This window comes from Neofelis nebulosa, chromosome 7 (genome assembly GCF_028018385.1).
Source record: "Neofelis nebulosa isolate mNeoNeb1 chromosome 7, mNeoNeb1.pri, whole genome shotgun sequence".
Taxonomy (NCBI): domain Eukaryota; kingdom Metazoa; phylum Chordata; class Mammalia; order Carnivora; family Felidae; genus Neofelis; species Neofelis nebulosa.
The window spans coordinates 80,384,322-80,404,122 of NC_080788.1; the positions used below are offsets into that span (position 1 = coordinate 80,384,322).

Genomic DNA, 19,801 nt, shown 5'->3' on the forward strand with positions numbered 1-19,801 from the left:
AGGGGCGCCTGGGTGGCTCAGTCAGTTGAGCGTCTGACTTCAGCTCAGGTCATGATCTTGCGGTTCGTGAGTTCGAGCCCTGCGTTGGGCTCTGTGCTGACAGCTCAGAGCCTGAAGCCTGCTTCAGATTCTGTGTCTCCCTCTCTCTCTGCCCCTCCCCTGCTCATATTCTGTCTCTCTCTCTCAAAAATAAATAAACATTAAAAAAAATTTTAAGTAGTTGCTTTTCAGACAATTTGACATTAAAAAATTAATCACCACATTGTCTTCCCAGAGGTATGGAATGACTAAGGAATAATGACTTTTAAAATAAATTTTTAATTTAAAATGTAATGAAGTTTCCTTTTTGTGTGAGAGCTGTGGACAGTGGACACAGAGAGGCCCGTCAACTATGGCTGAGTCCGCATGAAGTTTGAAGGAGCAAGTATATACTGTTTTCACTATGAACTTCTTTCAGAGGCACCTTCTACTGGGTGATACATGTGTGACATCTGTATTATTTCATGTGGGGAGACAAAATGAAAACTGCTGCCAAATGTTTCTCTAGAGGAAAGTGCTCTTTATGAATATCAGCAAAGCATGAAGACATCACATGATGTTTCTTAACCCTCCTGGCAATGTGCTGTGAGGCTATTTATGAAAAAAAAAAAAAAGCAAAAAATGCTGGATAGAATGGATTTCAAGAATTTTCTTGTCACTTATCTCCCAGGCCTTGAATTTTCTAGTTAAAATATACATATCTAACATATTCAGTTAAGATTCCTTTTCCCCACCACCATCCAATAGGGCCAGAAGCACTCCACAGGGAAATTTGAAACTCACAGATGACTAACTTGGGGGCACAATCTGATTCTCCCCAAATCTGCAAATGTCAGAAAAAAAAATATCTATTGGAGCAAGCACAAAATAGTCATGTCTGCTAGATGTATTTCGTATTCCTGATACCCTAACATTCTCATGAGAAGACAAGAGGGGGCAGAAGACTCCAATCAGGGAAAGAGCCACACTCACCTTATAGTACCTGCTTCCTGTGTCATTTTGAAAGAGGGTAATACATTTGCTATCCAGTCTCCAATAGTGTCGTTTCCGCTGAAACAGAGGTAAGATTCAGGATCATTAAAAAAATTTTAAAATACTTACAGATTATAAAATAATACCCAAGATTGATAAAAACATAAACATTTTCCCAATGGGGAGATAAGATCTGGTGGTGGAAAATTCATGGGCTATGGACCAGGAAGATTCACACTTAATTTTAGATTATAGAAGATGACTATTCAGCAAATGTGTGATACGTTTCTGCATCTACATCAGAAGGTTAGGAATAATAAAGGAGGTAATATATTAGCACCCAGTGCAGTGTCTGACACTTAGTACATGCATAGTAAATAATTCTATTTTAAAATTTATTTGACTACTTATAGAGCTAGACATGGATTTGTAGTTTGTAATGAAATTAAAAGTGTTAAATATAAGAGCTATAATAAGAGATAATGAGATGTAATATTTATGTATACTCATTATTTCAGAACATAAGGAATGCCATGCTGATCCAGTCAAATATTTTGGCTTCCATTAGAAATGGAAGAATTCTGAATATTACAGAATAACTAAAGAATATTTTGGAGGATGTCAAGTCTGATTCCATGATATCAATTTAACTAAATCAGGGGAATGCATCAAACTCTACCTTGTCTAAACATCACAACAGATCTAAACTTCTATGATTTGGTGATTAGGTTCTTGTTGAGTCTAGGTATATGTTCCACGATTTTAGGGTATGTATGTGTGTGCATGTGTATCTGTGTATTCATCTTTTTAGACCAAAAAGCCCTAGCAGTGTTCTTGGTCTCATCCACAACTAACCTTAGACCAGTCAAATATACTAGATATATTTTAAATACTGTATACCATGTCTAGGAAGAACTAAAAGATGATATTCAGTTGGATCCCACAATAAGTCATGTAAATCTCTCTCCAGAAGAAAATACTGATATTACAGATAGTGTAATTAGGTTATGGTTGTCTATTTGTTAAAAGAAAAAATGGAGATCCTATAGATAGGAGGTGAGGAATAACCACCTATCTTACTACCAGTAAGTGAGAAAGATGCTTATCACCAAATGTCACTTAGTTCTACAAAAATGAAAATCAATTTTTTTCTCTCTTACACACATGCACAATCTCATTTGCCACCTACTAGGAGAATCTGGAGTAGTGAACACCTCAGACTACATTTAAAAAAATTAAAATATGTTGTCCTTTATCTAAAACAGTATAGGATCACTGTATTCCTGAATAGGTTAGTTGTTAAGTGAACACTTAACTAGGATTTGAAAAGTATATGAATTATCATAGTTTTTTTCTCTCCCTAAAATGCAGTGTTTTTTTCCTTCAAATTCTGAATCCCAGAGGAGCATTGAGAAAGCACATATTGTCGTTTTCATTACTGCTATAAAATGACAGGTATTCATTCAAGTAGTTTGGAGATCATCTCAAGTAATAGAGGTCAATGATTTTGTTTCCCTGAGACTGCTGCCTATGTTTTTTTCTAGCTCAGTTGCTTGCTCAACTATATCTGACACCTAGAGAATGTTAATGTGTTCTATCTGATCCTATGCCATGCCTGAGCAGAGGTTTGTTCCTGGTAACTCCCATCCCATAGTCTCGACAAGGCATTAGCAATTCTTCAAATCGAAGCTAGCAAGCAGAGAGTGCATTGCTGGCTGTGGATCTTACCAGTGTGTCTTTGCTGGTATAGTGGACCATCCAGCCTTCTTTCATCACTGTGCTGCTTTTCCTCTTTGTGTGTTTGACAGACTGCACGACTCTCATGAGCGGGATATTGTTGCTTGTTGATGGACTTGAAAAGTCAAAATATTTTGGGAGAGAAATGCTTTTAGATACAGATCTTTTCCTGCATAAAACCTTATTTCAGCTATTGCAGAATGAAAGTCAAAAAACATTCATATCGCATTTTTGGTGAAATGTACTGTCAGAATATCATGGTTCAGAATCTGGATTACTCTGAGTGATAGGCACTTTACATGTATACTTTAAAAATTCTGAGCCAGGATAATAATCACCTTAGTCTTTAGGTTGAACTGCATGGTGTTAAGTTTTCAGGTAAACATTAGATTACTGTCTTACTGTACTGAGGCCACAGTATTCAGAACCACACATAAAAGTTTATTTGCTTACTTATTACATATTACAGTCAAAATATTAATTGTGCATAATATCATTTAACATGAATTTGAGTCTGGATAATTTCATAAAAAGTAGAATCTGCTGTTTAAACTCTCTTTTAAATATTTATCATTCATGGAATTATGCTGATCCTTCATCGCTTTCTTTGCCTGTCTGGTCTGTCTCTTCCTGTCTTCTTCTCTACCCCTATGCATAAATGCAAGCACCTTTCCGAATATTCTCCCCATTTTGATACTACAGAAATAAATGTACACCTTCAAAGACAGTTGGGTCATAAGGCTGACATTTTCCAGTAGTTAAAAAATATTTCTTATGCCATTCATTGAAAAAATCTAATTATTTTATTGCTCTACTCCCATGAGCAATTCCAGATTGTCAATAAATATGGCATTTGTAAAATGGATACAAAATTCTGAATACATTTTATAATATAAATCAGAGGCTGAGAAACTTTTTCTGTGAAAGACCAGGTATAAACATTTTTAAGTTCTGCAGAATACTTAACTCTGCCATTGTAGTACAAAAGCTGCCATCGACAATATGGTCATGCCTATGTTCCAATAAAACTTCATTTCAAAATAGGCAGCAGCCTGATTGGCCACAGTGTGCTGATCCCTGATATCAAAAATGGGGATTATCTAATAATCAAGAAGTATAGATTATTAAATCCCAAATATAAAATGTTACATACTTCTGAAGTAAGACAGTAACACAGTAAGATGTAGACATATGTGATATTTGTATTAGGGGTCAGCTTTAAGGCAGATGGTGTCTGTTGAGGTTGGCCCCCGATTTTTGCAGGCCCACACAATGAGCGCTGAATAAACAGTAATTTAGTAGTAAACCTGTGGATGGCAAACATGAGTACCTCTCACATGCAAAAGGAAAGGGATCATAGAAAGAAGCAATGCTAGGAAGAGGATGCAAACTACACTGCTCCAAGGCAATCTGACCTCCTCACTCCACCAGCTCTCCTCTACAGTTCAGAGAGCATTCATAAGCAAATCAAGCAAACACTTGAAATGTCTTTTTCGATAGATTAAAATATCAAAGTGTCCTAAAAAGTAAATCCCCCTATTGGACTGAAACCGGGAGTACAGCCCTTACCTGATAGTTCTGTTGGACTCCTCTGGGTCTGGGTCTGGGTCCTGCATTTCCCCGCTGTCATTCTGACACTCTGCCATCACCACCTCGGTGTCTTGAACCATTGCTTCTTCCATGTCATCCATGAGCCCACTGTTCCTTTCACTGTCATTGTCATCACTCCCTTCTTCCATGACCACATCAGACTCTGCCCCAGGGCTAAGCAAATCTGAAAAATTGTTTTGCACCCATGGTGATAAACCTGAAATCCTAGTCGGGGTTACAGGAGTTAGGCAATCCTACAACATATCAATTGGAAGCCCTAAAAAATACTTATTTCAAGAATTTATCTTCTCTTTCCCTTTCCTTTTTTTATTTCATAAGTATCTGAACTTATCAGAGGATGAATATATAATTTTACACGCAGATGTTTCTTTTTCATGCCCCTAAGCCTAAAAAGATGAAAAGTTATGGAGAGCCTTGGCAGGAAGCCAAGGGTGGGATAGAAGCAAACTTCTAGGAAGCAAAGTGATACCAGGAACAAGGGAAGAGGAAACTGATGTATTTCAGTAGCACAGCCCTTGAGGAAAAAGAGATATATGCAAAGATGAGGGAAACTTTCACATCCAAGACTGGGGGTCATTGATTCTTGCTATTCTAGTAACTTGAAGTCATGGATTCCAATACATTAAATTGGCCATATAAGCAGCAGCTTTTAAATACTTAAGATATTTGATATTTGAAGTAATAATGAATCATGTAATTATGCATTTGATGGTAATGCAACAAATTATAATGACAACTGACCCTTGAACAACATGGATTTGAACTGTGCGGGGTCTACTTATACACAGATTTTTTTCATCAATATAGTACTATAAATGTATTTTTTCTTCCTTATGATTTTCTTAATAACATATTTTTCTCTTGCTTACTTTATTGTAAGAATATAGTATATAATACATATAAATACAAAATATGTGTTAATCAACTATGCTATCATTAATAGGCTTCTGGTCAACAGTAGGCTATTAGTTAAGTTTTTGGGGAGTCAAAAGTTATAGTCACGTTTTTGACTGCATGCAGGGGGTCAGTTCAAGGGTCAACTGTATTTACTAATGCAGAGTACTTATTTTAAAATTGGAAAATAGACTGATCAGGGACCTTTCTTAGCCTGCCAAGCTTGAAAAATTCACATTTTACTAGATTTTTCTGACTGTATGGGAAAATGCAATTTCAAAGTAATCCACAGTATCAAAAACTGCACTGTTTCCCCTTAGTTCCAGTTATCAAGCACATACTGACATTTCCTGGGCCTGAACAAAGTGAATTCTACATGCCACAGAAAGTAGGAAGATTGCCAAGCTTTCCATTTTGGCAGCTAATTCATAAATCTCCAAGGCAGAAACTAGCATAGGAATGCTTTCGAGAAACTTCCCCTCTTCTTCTTCTAGATATATATTTCTTCTAGAGAAGAAAATTCTGGAGCAAATATAACCATTTATTCTTCAGAGTTTTATCAACAAAAATGCTCAATTGTTTCTCTGGTCTTCTGTCACCATTTTTTCCCCAGAGGAATCATAAAACTGATACTAGACTGAAGGTATAAAGCAGTCCACTATCTACAGAAAAAGTTATCCTGGGGTACTAAGTCAAATATTTGCTAAGGCTGCATTAGAAAGACTACCTGGGGAGAAAATGTAAGCTGTTCCTTTAGGATGTGGTATTTTTCTTAAGGTGTCCTTCAAAGTTAATTTATGCCATTAGGATTTCCCCAATAGTCCCAACTATAAAACACAATATATATTTTCAATTAGCTGAATTAAAGTTCTTTGTATTGTTATTAAAGATTCAAGTTTACAAGAACACACATAATGGAATTAACTGAGTGGAGGAAGGGATGATTATTTCCTGATGGTCAGTCTCTGATTCTTCCCTCCCTTGACAGACAGGGAAGAAAAATTAATCTCCATCTCAATGCTTGGAATTAAAAGGACAGAGAAAAAGAGACTGAGAGCTATAACTTGCAGGCATTCCAACATTTTCCACATTTTTGAACAAACTAGGACAAGAGTATTAAAAAGAGAGCTGAGAAAGAAACTGTAGACATCCAAGTTTTCAGTACTAGCTGTGCACTGCATAAAAATCAAGCAAAGCTCTTTGGTTTTTGTTTTCTTTTTTATCAAAACTCAATGATGAGTGCTTTTCTACAGTAAAACAGGACAAACTGAGCCCATAATTTACTTTTGGCTGGGTCACAAGTATCTGAACAGAAAAAAGAAGAAATACAGCTAAGTCATCACGGACACACTCCTGAACAGGAAAGAAGCACAGCGTGACTGATCTTTTACCTACCTCCATTAATGGTCACTTCGCCGAGGCAGTTGTTTGGTACTTTGGATGCACAACGTTTGTGACAGTTGAATCTGCAGTCTGATCATAAAGATTTTAAAAGAAAACAAAAACATAGAATTGATAAAAAAGAAAAGTTGTAAAAAACAAAAACAAAACAAAACAAACAAAAAAAAAACAGTGCCTTCAAATGGCTGAGGATTAATTTCCGGATCAAAGTTTGGCTGGTGACAAATATTTGGTGGCAAGATCATCCTTACCTTTGCATTGCAGGCCCTGCCTAAAAAGCCCCTTGAGAAGCTTCTTGCAGTACTGGCACACTGTGGGCCTGGTGTAGGAGTGGATGACGAATGTGTGTGGCACTTTCACTTTAGACATCAAAATCTTGTCGAGCTGAATTGGTCGTCCAATATATGACTGAGAATTTGACCTCTTTTCTCGACCAATAAATGACTCTGATGGTGACTTTTGCTATATGTTTGAAATACAATAAAGGATAATAATATGTAAGAGATGACTTGATATAAAACACACACACACACACACACACACATATTTTTTCTTAAGTAGGTTTCATGCCCAGTACAGAGTCCAACATGGAGCCCAATACAGGGCTCAAACTCACGACCCTGAGATCAAGACCTGAGCTGAGACAAGAGTCAGACACTTAACCAACTGAGCCACCTAGGCACCCCTAAAAGTATATATGTTTTTAATTGTATTTTGCCTTACTATTTAGCAGTTTGATCCATAAGGAAATGAGAGTAATAAATTAAAACTGTGTTTCTGTTATTTAATGTAATTTATAGCTCCTTTATTTCTCTCATTTGACCTACCTTATTTTTAAAAATCTAAAAAGAAGAGAACTAGAGATCAGAATATTTGAACCTGATTTGTAGGAGTTAGAAAATATTTTTGGCTTTAAAAAAGTAATGTAATTAGTTGTAATACAGAAGTATAAAATTGAAAGCAAATAAAAAATTGTTTTTAACCCCACTACACATGTTATTTGATGGACATTTTCTAAAGTATTACATGCCATGGTTTAAAAAAGGCAAGCTGTTCAGCAAGGTAGAAGATAACAAGTAAATCCCATCTGTCTGCCCTACATAGTACATCATCTGAAAAGTGGTTACAGCTCCTTTGGGTTCCCTCAAAGAAAAAATAAATATGGCTTTATGTTATTCTTCAACAGTATAAAAGTGAAGGGCTAAAATTATGCTATCATTTTTACAACTGAAAAACAAATAAACTAGTGGACTATATAAGCCACACAAATATGGGTGTTTCTTTATAAGGATATCTCTGTGCACTCTTGTCTCCATTTTAAAATTATTTAATTAGCGCAGTACATAGATTTTTTTTAATTAAATGAATTAAATTAACTGTGTCTTCTGTTTTTGGACAATTTCATATAGCTCTTGATATCATGGAAATGTTCTTGGGAATCATCAGAATAAATGTACTTTGAAATCATCAGAATAAAGGAGGAATTGAATTACTTTTTAATAGTTTTATTGTAATTATACATCTCATTTATTAAGCTCCTACCTTTAGTAATCATTGTGTGAGGAACCTTACAAGATAGGGTTTATTATCAAAAGTTCAGCCATCTAAGCTCATAAAGTTGAAGTATATCCTCTTGAGTCAAAGGCTAGTGAAAGTCAAAACATGAACCTATATTTGTTTGCCTCCAGAGCCCTTGTATTATCACCTTACTCAGTCAGTGCCAGGTTTGGAATGATGACTGACAAGATGAGAAAGAAATCTTATTTACATACAATTTCTAACCGTTTCAATGACTATTGGCACCAAAAGGTAACACCATTTATTACCAAATGGAGAAATTTTGATTTGCCAGTTCACTAGCTATAATCAAAAGAAATCTGAGGTGAAATTTGTCATAGGGATATTATGTCTACAGTTACATTTATAATTACAATCCCATAAAGATAAATCCCATAAAGATAACTGTAAAGGATAATTACCCTGGAAAGTTTCAACCCACACAGAGAAGTCTAGGGAGCTTAAAGATAGGCCACAGGTTTGCCAAACCAGAATCATGAACATGAATATACTGAATAAATATCTTCAATGGAACTGAAAAATAATTAAATTTATTAAATTTTCACAGGGTTAGGTCCCAGTTTTTTGTGTCCTTCTTGAGTAACTGTAGCCACCAGGCCAGTTTTAAGCACAGTCTAAAATGAAAATTGATATTTTTCCATAGTTGGAAAGTTTCAACACTCAGAATAAAAGCTGACCTGACATCACACTTTCTTAGCAGACTTAAAATGTTCTCAGACTTGGGAAATCCTATGAAAAGTTGACCAAATCATTCTTCAGCTATTTTCCTTAATCTTAAGGTACCTAATTCTAGGCTGTGTTCCTAGAGTCAGTTTCACAAAGGACTATTTACTATATTGTGATGCAAATTCACTTAGAAGAGCCAGAGGCAATCTGATAAATTGAATGTTTTCTTGTTATCCAACATGGTAACATTCACTTAAACACTGCCTTAAACTAGAAGTCATTTATTTTATTACCTTCAAGGTAGGACTAAATAAGGAATTTTTAAATGTTACATGAGTTTATAGAAGAAAAGTTTGCTGTCACTATGGTCCACAGACTGTATTACACACATTATTTAGGCAATGGTGAGATTCACACAGCCACATGCGTCCTTGGCACTGAATAACATCTCACAAATTCTATAAGTTATAATGTCAGAAATTAAGACTTTAACAGCACTTAAGATTTAAAAGGAATTTGAGGTTTTAATAGTATTAATAAAGAGTGCCCTCCTGGTATTCATGACATTTTAAAATTAAAATCAGTTAGCATCATGACCCAGGAGCTTATGTTGTTTAATTTTACTAGATAACAAACACTCTGGGAAAGGGAGAATGGGGAGGCCTTCAGAAGTTTCATTTGTACAATTATACTCTATGTTTCTGGAGTGTACACACACACACACACACACACATACACGCGTGCTTTTCCCTACAAGGATGCAAATCTCAGCCAAGACAAAAAAGGAAGATGGGGTCACTATTTGATAATTTTGTAAATGCTTATGAGATATTTATCCACTCTTCAACCAAAATGCAAAACAAGGCCTTTATTGATACCTAACAGATTATAAAACAAACAGAAAAACAAAAGCCTATGAAATAAAGCCATGCCCTGTAACACACATTTATCATAGTTTATGGAAATGTTTAAGAACTAACATTTCTGTAATCTTGTTAATAATCCCTTTGAAACTATTTCTAATGATGTGAACACAAACCAAACACTCTTAAGGATTTTCAGAACAGCAATACATTTTTCATTAGTAATTAATATTCAGTTACTATTTTAAGCCAAAAAATGTCATTTTAATTATTAGGTTAAGTTTTATTTGAAGGTATATAGACCGGAAAGCCATAATTACAGTATTTTGTTTGTTGCATCAAGTTACAGAGTAGGCAAGATTTAGAAATTGGTAAAGAAAATAGATGCTTAACAAATTCTCATTGATCTAAAGCCAGCTAACTTGGTCTTTACGAGAACTTCAACATGATAAGACTTCGTGGTGAGTCAAAGTAAAGGGTAATGTTGACTTAAACAACCAGGCTTTTGTGCATGTGACACGTTATCATCTAAAATAAAGAGAAATAGTATTGTTTTACTTTTTCCTTAACTTACTTCATTTTATTCTTTTTACTTATTTGTAGAATTGAAATGTGCACAGTCCCTTAGAATTTTAAATAAGATCTTTCTTTAAAGTTAACTTTAGTAAAGAGAAAATTCTTCCTTACCTATCAACACTAGTGAAGGTTTTACTAGATAAACTAAATGGTGTTTGAATTAATTTCCACTGTTACTTGCTGTTCCAGTTTGACAGTGTGTATTTAGTGAACCCGAGCAACCTGCTGAATGATCATTTTTTATGGGAAAAGGGAGAAAAGGTGAAATGCTCTGGAAAGGGCACAGCTACATTTTGTCTCGTTCTGCTTCACTATTATGTTCAGAGAAAAACATGGCTCAGAACTCACAGAACAGATCTTAACTTCCCTTAATTATGGCAAGCACATGCAGGAGGGGGTACTTCTAAAAACTTACATTTCCACATCAGCTCTTGATATTATGAACTGTTCTTTTCTAGACTGGAGGAGTTTAGATCAAGTTACAGGTGTGAAACCTTTGTGAGAGCCCCAAGATAACTGCAAAGTATGGTATTGGTGTGTGTGTGTATGGAAATGACTTGACTTGGCAAATTATACTTGATACAAAGTATAAAGACTTCATTTCTGTATTCAGTGATATATCACATCATGGACAGAAGAGAACAGGAGAGCAGAAAAATGATGAAAGCTGAGTTTTAAAGCCAGTATTAGAGATTACATAAAGGTTACAGAGATTAATTATTTTAAGTTTTGTGAGGTGCCTATAGTATTCTTATGCTAACTGTATTCATTTGAAATTACAGCCAAAGTAAAAACTGTATGTGTTGAACACCTACTTACATGGATAAAATACCCTGCTTTTCTAGAGGCTGAATTTGTTCTGTAACCTGGTATGCTAAATTAATGACTCAGCAAGTTTGGAACCTTCCCAGGAAATGACTGCTTAGATTACATTATGGAAACTCCAACTGCCAGCATGTCTTTAACATTTAACAGGACTCTGAAACCATTTCCCAACAAGGTATATTCTACTTTGTGGTTCAAAATGAGTCCCCTTCATTAGTAAAGCTGGAAAACAGAGGGTGGGAAGTTGCCTTTCCTTGTGGTTTGCTTGTTGCCATTTATGTAAAAATCAAACGTAGATTTTGGAAGATAAAAGTCACTTTACAAAATGCATGGCTCAAATGAAAACCTCTGTGGTTTTAAAATATTTATATTTATTAAGTAAAATTCACTTCACAGTCTCATATTGGGAATGGATTTGGGGTGACATTAAGCTCCCCTTGAGTCAAAGAGAAACAGAAGACAACACTTTGGCATACATGTTGACATCTTTTTCTGACTTGTCTCAATCATTAGACAATAAGCTCCTAAGAGAAGGACAGTGACTTAATCATATTTGTCCTCTGTTAATGGAAGAAGTGCCTGGTACATGCTAAACAATAAACATTGCTTGAACTGAACAGAGTTAATGTTTTCAAGAAGTAACTGCAAGGAGATAATGGATGCGACATTTCAATAGAGATATTCAAGATACAAACTATTATGTAAGCCTCCTTTTAAATGTAATATTAACTGGGTTGTGACTTTGACATATCTGCTTTACAGGGTTTCAATTTTAAGAGAGTACAGTTGGCTAAGGAATGCTTTTCACTGCAACTGCTCTAAGTGTCTGCCTGTTCCTCACCCCTGCTTGGCATATCCAATGCAAATACAAAATCTGTCAGAACTCTTCTGCTCTGGAAAGAAAGGGACAGTAAATTCCAATACTTGCAGGTTGTTAAAAGCAATGGGTAGACTGTCAGTATGAGAGATGTGATGGAGAATGGTGGCCAATATAAGAAATTAGAGAGGACAGGTTCAGAATAAAAGGGATGGCCAAGCTCATGGATTAGTAATCCACGTGAGTATGTGAGCCCAGTGTTGGCTGACCTCTTAGTTTTTCAAAAACCAAGCAGAAAATCTAGTTGTTTATGAAGTAACTCTATTTCCAAGTGTTGGCAACTCTGAAAAAATTCTGAAACATTGTGCCAGCCAGTCAACTCATTTGAGGACTAAATCTCGCCCATGGGAATTCCGAGACCTTTAAACAAGACAATGACATAAAACACCTTCTTTAACCATTATATGGGCCAAACTCTTTTCATAGCACTTTACATGCATTAATTCATTGACACTCCATGGCCACTAGTGTTATGATCCCCATTTTACAAATTAGTAAACTGAATCATAGGGAAGTTACATCATTTGCCCCTGATCACAGTCTGTCAGTAGCAGAACTATGAATTCATGTAGTCTCACTCCAGGTGATAAATAATGATTCCTCTCTCCTTAGCTCCTCCCAGTTTTCACATTCCCTGGTTTTATGCTAATAGAAAAGCAAGAAGTATTTTCTTCCCTTCACTTAAGTCACGATGGTACAATTCTTGGGGGTAAAGTGAGAATAATTAAGTAATAACATGTTCTATATGCCAAAATGCAATGCAAAAATATTGTGAATCTCTTAACCTTGACCTACAGAATATTGTGAATCTCTTAACCTTGACCTACAGAAGAGACTTTCAACCAGATTGTCTGTGCTCAGAGGATAGCATCTGAATCATACATGTTTTCTAGCACAAAATGACTAACTTAATAAACAGCTTCTATTGTATAAGCATCACTCAGTTGTCTGCCTGCTTTCTTATTCAGGTGCTGTTCTACTTAAAAGATACAAGCACAACTGTGTGAAAACAGATCCAACCAAACATTAATCCTTTATTTCAGAAGTTTTAACATCTAGTATTTTGGACTATCACTCAAAGAACTGTGCAGAATACCACCTTATGATAGTTCCTACTACTGCCATCAAGATTGATCTATTTAATTTAGCAAGTGTTTCCTGGGGCAAATCTTACCTGAAAACCCAATTCAGATGCTGCTAGACATAGAAAGGCCAGTAAATAAGTCTCTGTGCCCAGTAACTTTAAATCCAATAGAATTTTGGATAAAACATAATTGTTACTATGGACTATCACAATATGTGCTTTTCCTGTCTTTCTGTATACATGGTTCTGCCTCATTCTTTGGATTTCAGTTCATATATCACCTTCTCCGAGAGGCCTCCAGACCATCTAACTTACTGCTCACTCCCCATTCACATTCTGTTATTCTTTGGCACACCATCCTGTCTCCTCCAAAGCCATTACTGCAGCCTGCAATGGTCTTACTTACCTGTTTGCTTATTGTATTTTTATTGTCTCTTTTCATAGAATGTGAGTGCCATGAGGAGAGAATCTTGATGGTTTTGTTCAACACTGTATCACCAACTTCTGGAATACTGTCTCACACAGAGTAAGTGCCCATGTATATGAAGGTTTGAAGAAAAGATAAAACACCCCCATGGTGGAGGAAAAGGGGTCATTCAGAAAACACTCATGTTTCCATGCCCTGCACTTCACTGAGTAGAGGGAGGGTAGAGCATTAGGTGACTCTCAATCGTTCAGTGCTCTTCTGTTACAATTCTGATTCCCTTGAACTGCCTGCCAAGTATGACAGATAAATGAGTCTGGCCCCTCAGTTGGGTACCCTAAATATGTACAGTATAAATAAAAGCTAATCAACACCTTTTCTTAACATTGAAAAGAGTTGCTACAGGGCAGGAAAAAAAAAGTGTGCCCTTGCTTAGTGGTGACCGATGCTGTATTTTACAACAGAGAATTCATTTCTTAATGTTTGCTGTGATTTGTGAAAGCTGTCACACTAATAACATAAATACTCTCTTATTAAAAATACAAGGTGGTCTGGAGTTTCCGAGTGCTAAAGTAGTTTTAAAAGTTATATTAACTTTTTTATTGCATCACTCTTTTTAGGTAAACAGAAATGAAGGGTAAAGGAACCTTACTATTTGCTTTAAGTGATCCACTCTTTGCAGGGAAAGCACCAGAACTGTTCAAGAATGGTTGCAAATTACATGTGCTGTTCTTTCAAAATGTCAGTTACCAAAATCCTACAAATCCATGGGATCTTGGAAGAAAGGGGAGACATAACATAAGATTACCTCTCTTTTTACTTGAAGTCAATGTGACCTTAATGCCTTGCACTCTAAAGCTACACAATAAAAAAGGAGCATTTCCATTGAAGAAGAAAATACTTTTGGATGTCAACAGCTTCTGCTTTGGGGCTTCAAATGTCAGAGTTGGTCTACACATAGAAAGTGAATCAGAAGGTAAACAGATTATGTGGAAAAAACAAGAATAGTAATGTTAGGAACGTATATTCCCATAGTATCTGACCTTGCCTAAGTTGACAAAAGCCTGGTCTGGGTCTATGAACTCATAGGAGAATGGAATGAAATAATCTGGAAAGAGTCTGTCCCATTGATTACTGACTTAAAGACACCGAAAAGCTGGAAAAGCACGCCATAAACACAATCCAAGGCTACAAAGGTTAGAGCCTCTCCCTTCAAAAGTAAGTGTAACTTAAGGGCTCACAAAGATAATTTTATGGCATTTTATAGAATCTTAACCTATAACAATGAATGATAAATGCATAGCACTGTGTGTCTATGTATGTGCATCTGAAATAACATGGTAGAATCAAAGATTAGATTTTAATGTAACTCAGTTAAAAAAGAGAGAAGAATAAGACAAGGTTTTTTCCTTATCAATTTTGAGTTTAAAAATATAGGAAAGCACTCCCTCAATAAAATTATACCGCTCGGTGATATTTTCAGTGTACAGCTACAGAAAAATAATCACCAAAAACTAGGCTATTTGGAGAAAGAAGTACGTATATTTGCTCATAACTTCTGGACATTGTTTCATCTTGCATTAATGATTAAAATGGCAATACTTCCATTCTTCTTGAGAAGGGAGAGGGGCATTCATTGGATCAAACAGAACCAGGTATCAGAAAACCATGCCTAATGAATCAAGTAAAATCATGTAGCTAAATATTTCTGAGAACACAGAAAAATATTTTAGAAGCTGAATTATTTCTCAAGCTTCTGGAAGTCTAATTTAAAATACCAATTCCAATATTCCACTTTCTTCACACCTCATTATTATTTGTTCTAGACAAGCCTTCAATTCTTTTTTTTGGGGGGGGGAGGGGTGAAACATTCCTGAGAACAGTAATCTTTTTTTTTTTTTTCTTTTTCTTTTCCCCATAGTACTCAGCTAAGAGCTCACTAGGACCTCAGTAGTCATGATTGGTCAGGAAGTAAATGAGAAGGGACTGAAATTTGTTCAGGTCTGGCATGACATTAGACTAAGCAAATGCCTGTTATTGATAACATGGGGTGGGGGGCTGTTTTGCATCGTAAGGTAGAGAGCAGTGTTTTCTGTTTTAAGGCATGGCTTGTAGGGAGTGTTAGGAAAGCCATGGTCCCTTTTCTGAGGGGAACATAGGTCCTTTAGAGCCTGCTTTAAAGACCTATTAGTTCCCAAGACCTATATGTTTATAAGTGTGGGCAACTGGTAAATGCCCCCCTCCTCCAGGGGAGTTCATGAAGAACTCTCATGCAGTGTTTACATTTAGAATTACACATCTGAAAGTTTTTGTTCAGAGCATGAATTAATAATGTACATATAATAAGCCAGACACATTGAATGAAATCAGGTAACAGCTGATTAGTAACACATCAAGTAGACCACACACTCTTAATTTTACTGAAGGCCTCCTTCCTGACAAACCCACCCCTGCACATAATTTTCTAACTTTTGGGAAGTACAGACATACGTGCTGCTTAAAGAATTCTTGGATGTCTTTCCTCATTGAACATATACACTACCCAGGGCTGAATCTGAAGAAATAGTTTACACAATCATCAAAAGAAATCTTGCAATATCTGGCAAATGTACTGCATGGATGTGATGGTGTGGTGTATATTTAAATGGAAAAATGACTTTTTAATTCAGATGAATCACCAAAATTCCTGAACTCCAGAACACAAGAGTAATAACAATTAAAATCTCTTATTTCTTGATAGACTTCTGCTACTTTGGAAAATATCCTGGGAAATATTCATTTGGCCAGAAATATCATCATAGTTTCATTCAGGATTAGAAATAGTTTTTTCATTATTTGCTCATTTGAAAATAATATACCTCGGCTATTTTAAAGTGTATCAGAATCATATGCAGTTACAGATAGATAATGCAATACTGGTATTCTCTTGTCTTCCTTTTTTTTTGTTTTTTTGTTTTTAAAATGAACAAAAACAGTAACTGAATGAGTCATTTCTGGGGGAGATTTTCTAGGAAACTAGGCAGGCAAGAGTTCCTTTTAATATAATGCTTGTCTTAATTAAGTGTGAGTCAGTAAACTTTATGAAAATAATAGAGCAGCTTATGCCAAATTATTATTTAGAAAATATGCACCATTAATATTAATAACAAGTTAAAATCAATATTGTCTAACTCATAAAAACTAGAGGATGCAAAAAGTGAGAATATAAGACAAACACAGGAAAAGCTTCTGGAATGAGCAATTTATTTCCTAATGATTTCTATAAAGCAGTCTGAATATTAGGAGTTACCAAAAACACTAGACTAGAAGCATTTAATTTCAGCAAAAATAAATTCTTTAAAGAGCCCCTTAACTTTAAAGCTATAATAGTAAATACTTCCTTATATACATTTAAAAATAATTTTTAAAATTTCAATAAAGTTCTTAAATAAAAAAAAAAAACATTCCATAAGACCTAACGTACTTTAAAAACACTATATCAATTATATCCTCTGGTTGCAAAGAACACCAATGTCTTAAATTCTCCTTCATTTTCTACCTTGACTTAAGCTCCTTTACTTCAGGAAAAAAAATATTCTCTTCAATCATTTGACAAAAATATTATGTTGAATTTGGCCATATTGATTTATTCTCAACAGTCTATGTATAGTAAGAAAATGAATGAAAATATGTCTCTCACTGTTAAAATAACAGTGTGGGAAAAGACGTCAAAAACACATAAAACTGAAAGTATACTTCCATCATAGATTAATAGAAAGAGAATTAATCATATATAAAGATTCTAAGCAACCAATAAGCAACTCAGTAGAAAAAGAGACAGGTAATTAACCATAGGTAAAATACAAACGGCCAATAAATATATGAAAAACTATTTATCCTCCAATAAGTAAATAATATTTAGGCATAGAGATTTTTTACCTATCAAGTTAGTAAAAAAAATGTTTTTAAGTTTAAAATAGGAATCAAATCTATTGTTGGGAAGATAAAGCAATAGAAACTTTTATACACTGTAGTTAGCAGGGTTATAAATTTAAACTTTTACAACTTTTTGAAGAACTATTTGGCAAAAAATTGTATATATTTTTCAGTCCATTTGGCTTCCAAGAAGATAATCTACTAGATCCATTCAAAGATGCTGATCGAGAAACCTACTAACACTTTTATAAATGTATAACAAAAAAACACAAAGAGGCTTATTTCAGCAATGTTTAAAATTAAAAAAAAAAGAAGAAAACAAACTAATCAGTAGGAGAGATTAAGAAAATTAATATCATATATCATTGCAATATAATACCAGGAAGATTTTACAAAGACATATAAGGAATGTTTTGCCTAGGATGATTTTTCCAAACATACAAATTTATTATTATTGAAGTAAATTTCTTCATTTTATATCCTAAGGATCAAGATAACTTGATTTCTTAATTTTATTTAACCTCATACATGTTCTGGTTGTGTTTTCATTAGCTTCTTTTGTTATAGTTACCTTAACAAGACCATGTAAGAATGGACACTAATAATGGTATTTGAAACATAGTCTCATAAAGAAAAATAACAATGTCAACTCTCAATGTGCCACAAGTACAGAAATAAGGAAAACTAAATATTAATAAAGACAATACATCAAAACAAGTTATCACAATAAAAGCACTGTTATATACTCAGCTTTAACATTTAATTTAAATGCCTTCCCTCCATATTCAGGCCATCAATTGCTTAAGATAAATAAAAAGCCTATTTTGGAGAGGGGTTTACTTAAAATCTCTACGAAGGAAATTTGTGAATTTTCCAAATATAATTTCTTCATGGACTGAGACCTCGATATACCCACTTGCATACCATCTTTTTAAAAAATAATTGAATAGACTGTGATAATATATTAATGATTAAAAGCTCCTTTCTTTAAAAAAGTTACATTCATCTGCAGGCAGTCCTTGTTTTATGTTTTACCATGCCAACTAAAACCTGTGTATAAACATATTGGGATGGTGGCCTCAACTTGCATGGTTTTGTGGTACCCTGTCTTCAGGATACAATTCCAATATGCATGCATTTCAGTTAACATGCTGCTGGGTAAAGTGTGTTCTGACTGTATTCTGTTCTATTCTCAACCCATCTTGTCAGTTTCATAGAAAGACCAATGGGGTTTCTGCAGTTCAATAGGCTGGATTCTGAGCCAAATTCTGATCTGATTATTCTCATAGGGTCAATACCAATAATTGTCTGAGGTCAACCTATTAGTATAATGTTGTTTTACAAAAGATGGTGAAGCATATTCCTATTGCCAGGTAGAATTAGTACCTACCTCAAAGCCAGGACTCACAGGAGACTGAAACATGAAGTTGTAAGGGCAAAAAGCAGGCAAAGGTGCAGAAAAAGGGGAAGAAAGACAAGAAAATGATGTTATTTGAAGAAAGCGATGCATGTTATCAATAATGTTTTATACAGGTGCATTTTCAAGCAAAATGTTACACTCATCAGTCTTTATGGCCACAAACACACCTGAGTTAGAAATAAGTTTTAACATTTAAACGGAACTATAGACACTAAGTCAAGACGGCAAAAACACAGTTTACAGTTAAGAGTTGATAGAGGTTAAAAAAAATCTACTTGTTACGGTGTCAATGATGAAAGACAGCTCTTTCACCTTGTTGAAAATAAATTATAGTCAGAATGAAGCATTTTTGACCTTTACGTGAAAGATTAGATTTTCTTCACAATAATTCATCCTCTCAATGGCAAAAGAATGAAAAAGGTCATCAAAGTAATCAAATGTTACGTAGTTGTTATCTGCCTGCAGGCAAGAATAAGCTGATGAATAATCAGTATTAGTAGTTTACAAACCTGGAAAGTCCAACAGTGGGTTAGAGTTTTAGTGAGAGAAATATGCCTACAGTTCATTCTTTGCTCATTTTACAGTCTTTGTTGCATATTATTGTTTTATGTCTGATTTCGTTCAAGGTTGAAGTATAAATCAAAGTAGAAAGATTATTCTGAAAATTTTTTTTAAAAAGAGTATCAATGAAAAATGTAAGAAACATCTTGGTTAAGTGGACAATACATATCTATATTTATACTTTCTATCCCAAATTCTTTCTATCCCAAATCAAAGCTAAAATATACCTGACTCTTTTTGTTTTGTTGTTTTTAATTTTTTTTTTAACGTTTAGTTATTTTTGAGACAGAGAGAGACAGAGCATGAACGGGGGAGGGTCAGAGTGAGGGAGACACAGAATCTGAAACAGGCTCCAGGC

The 19,801-nt window shown here is 34.8% G+C and overlaps 1 protein-coding gene and 1 long non-coding RNA gene across 4 annotated transcripts in view; both read right to left on the reverse strand.

The window, feature by feature from the left end:
• Positions 1-19,801, reverse strand: part of PRKD1 (protein kinase D1) — a 335,451-nt gene that overhangs the window by 52,569 nt on the left and 263,081 nt on the right. For 2 of the 3 annotated variants that reach the window (XM_058738712.1, XM_058738714.1), the window contains exons 5-10: positions 18,853-18,876; positions 6,906-7,116; positions 6,649-6,726; positions 4,318-4,522; positions 2,740-2,863; positions 1,012-1,089 (exon numbers count right to left, since the gene is read on the reverse strand). In XM_058738712.1, the coding sequence (XP_058594695.1) occupies positions 1,012-1,089; positions 2,740-2,863; positions 4,318-4,522; positions 6,649-6,726; positions 6,906-7,116; positions 18,853-18,876 (720 nt within the window). The remainder of the gene's footprint in view (positions 1-1,011; positions 1,090-2,739; positions 2,864-4,317; positions 4,523-6,648; positions 6,727-6,905; positions 7,117-18,852; positions 18,877-19,801) is intronic. The other variant, XM_058738713.1, reaches the window with a different exon arrangement.
• LOC131517050 (uncharacterized) lies at positions 9,752-14,193 on the reverse strand. Its single transcript, XR_009264359.1, has 2 exons — positions 12,857-14,193; positions 9,752-12,824 (listed from the first exon to the last, which is right to left on the reverse strand). It is a non-coding gene; the product is annotated as an uncharacterized LOC131517050 (long non-coding RNA).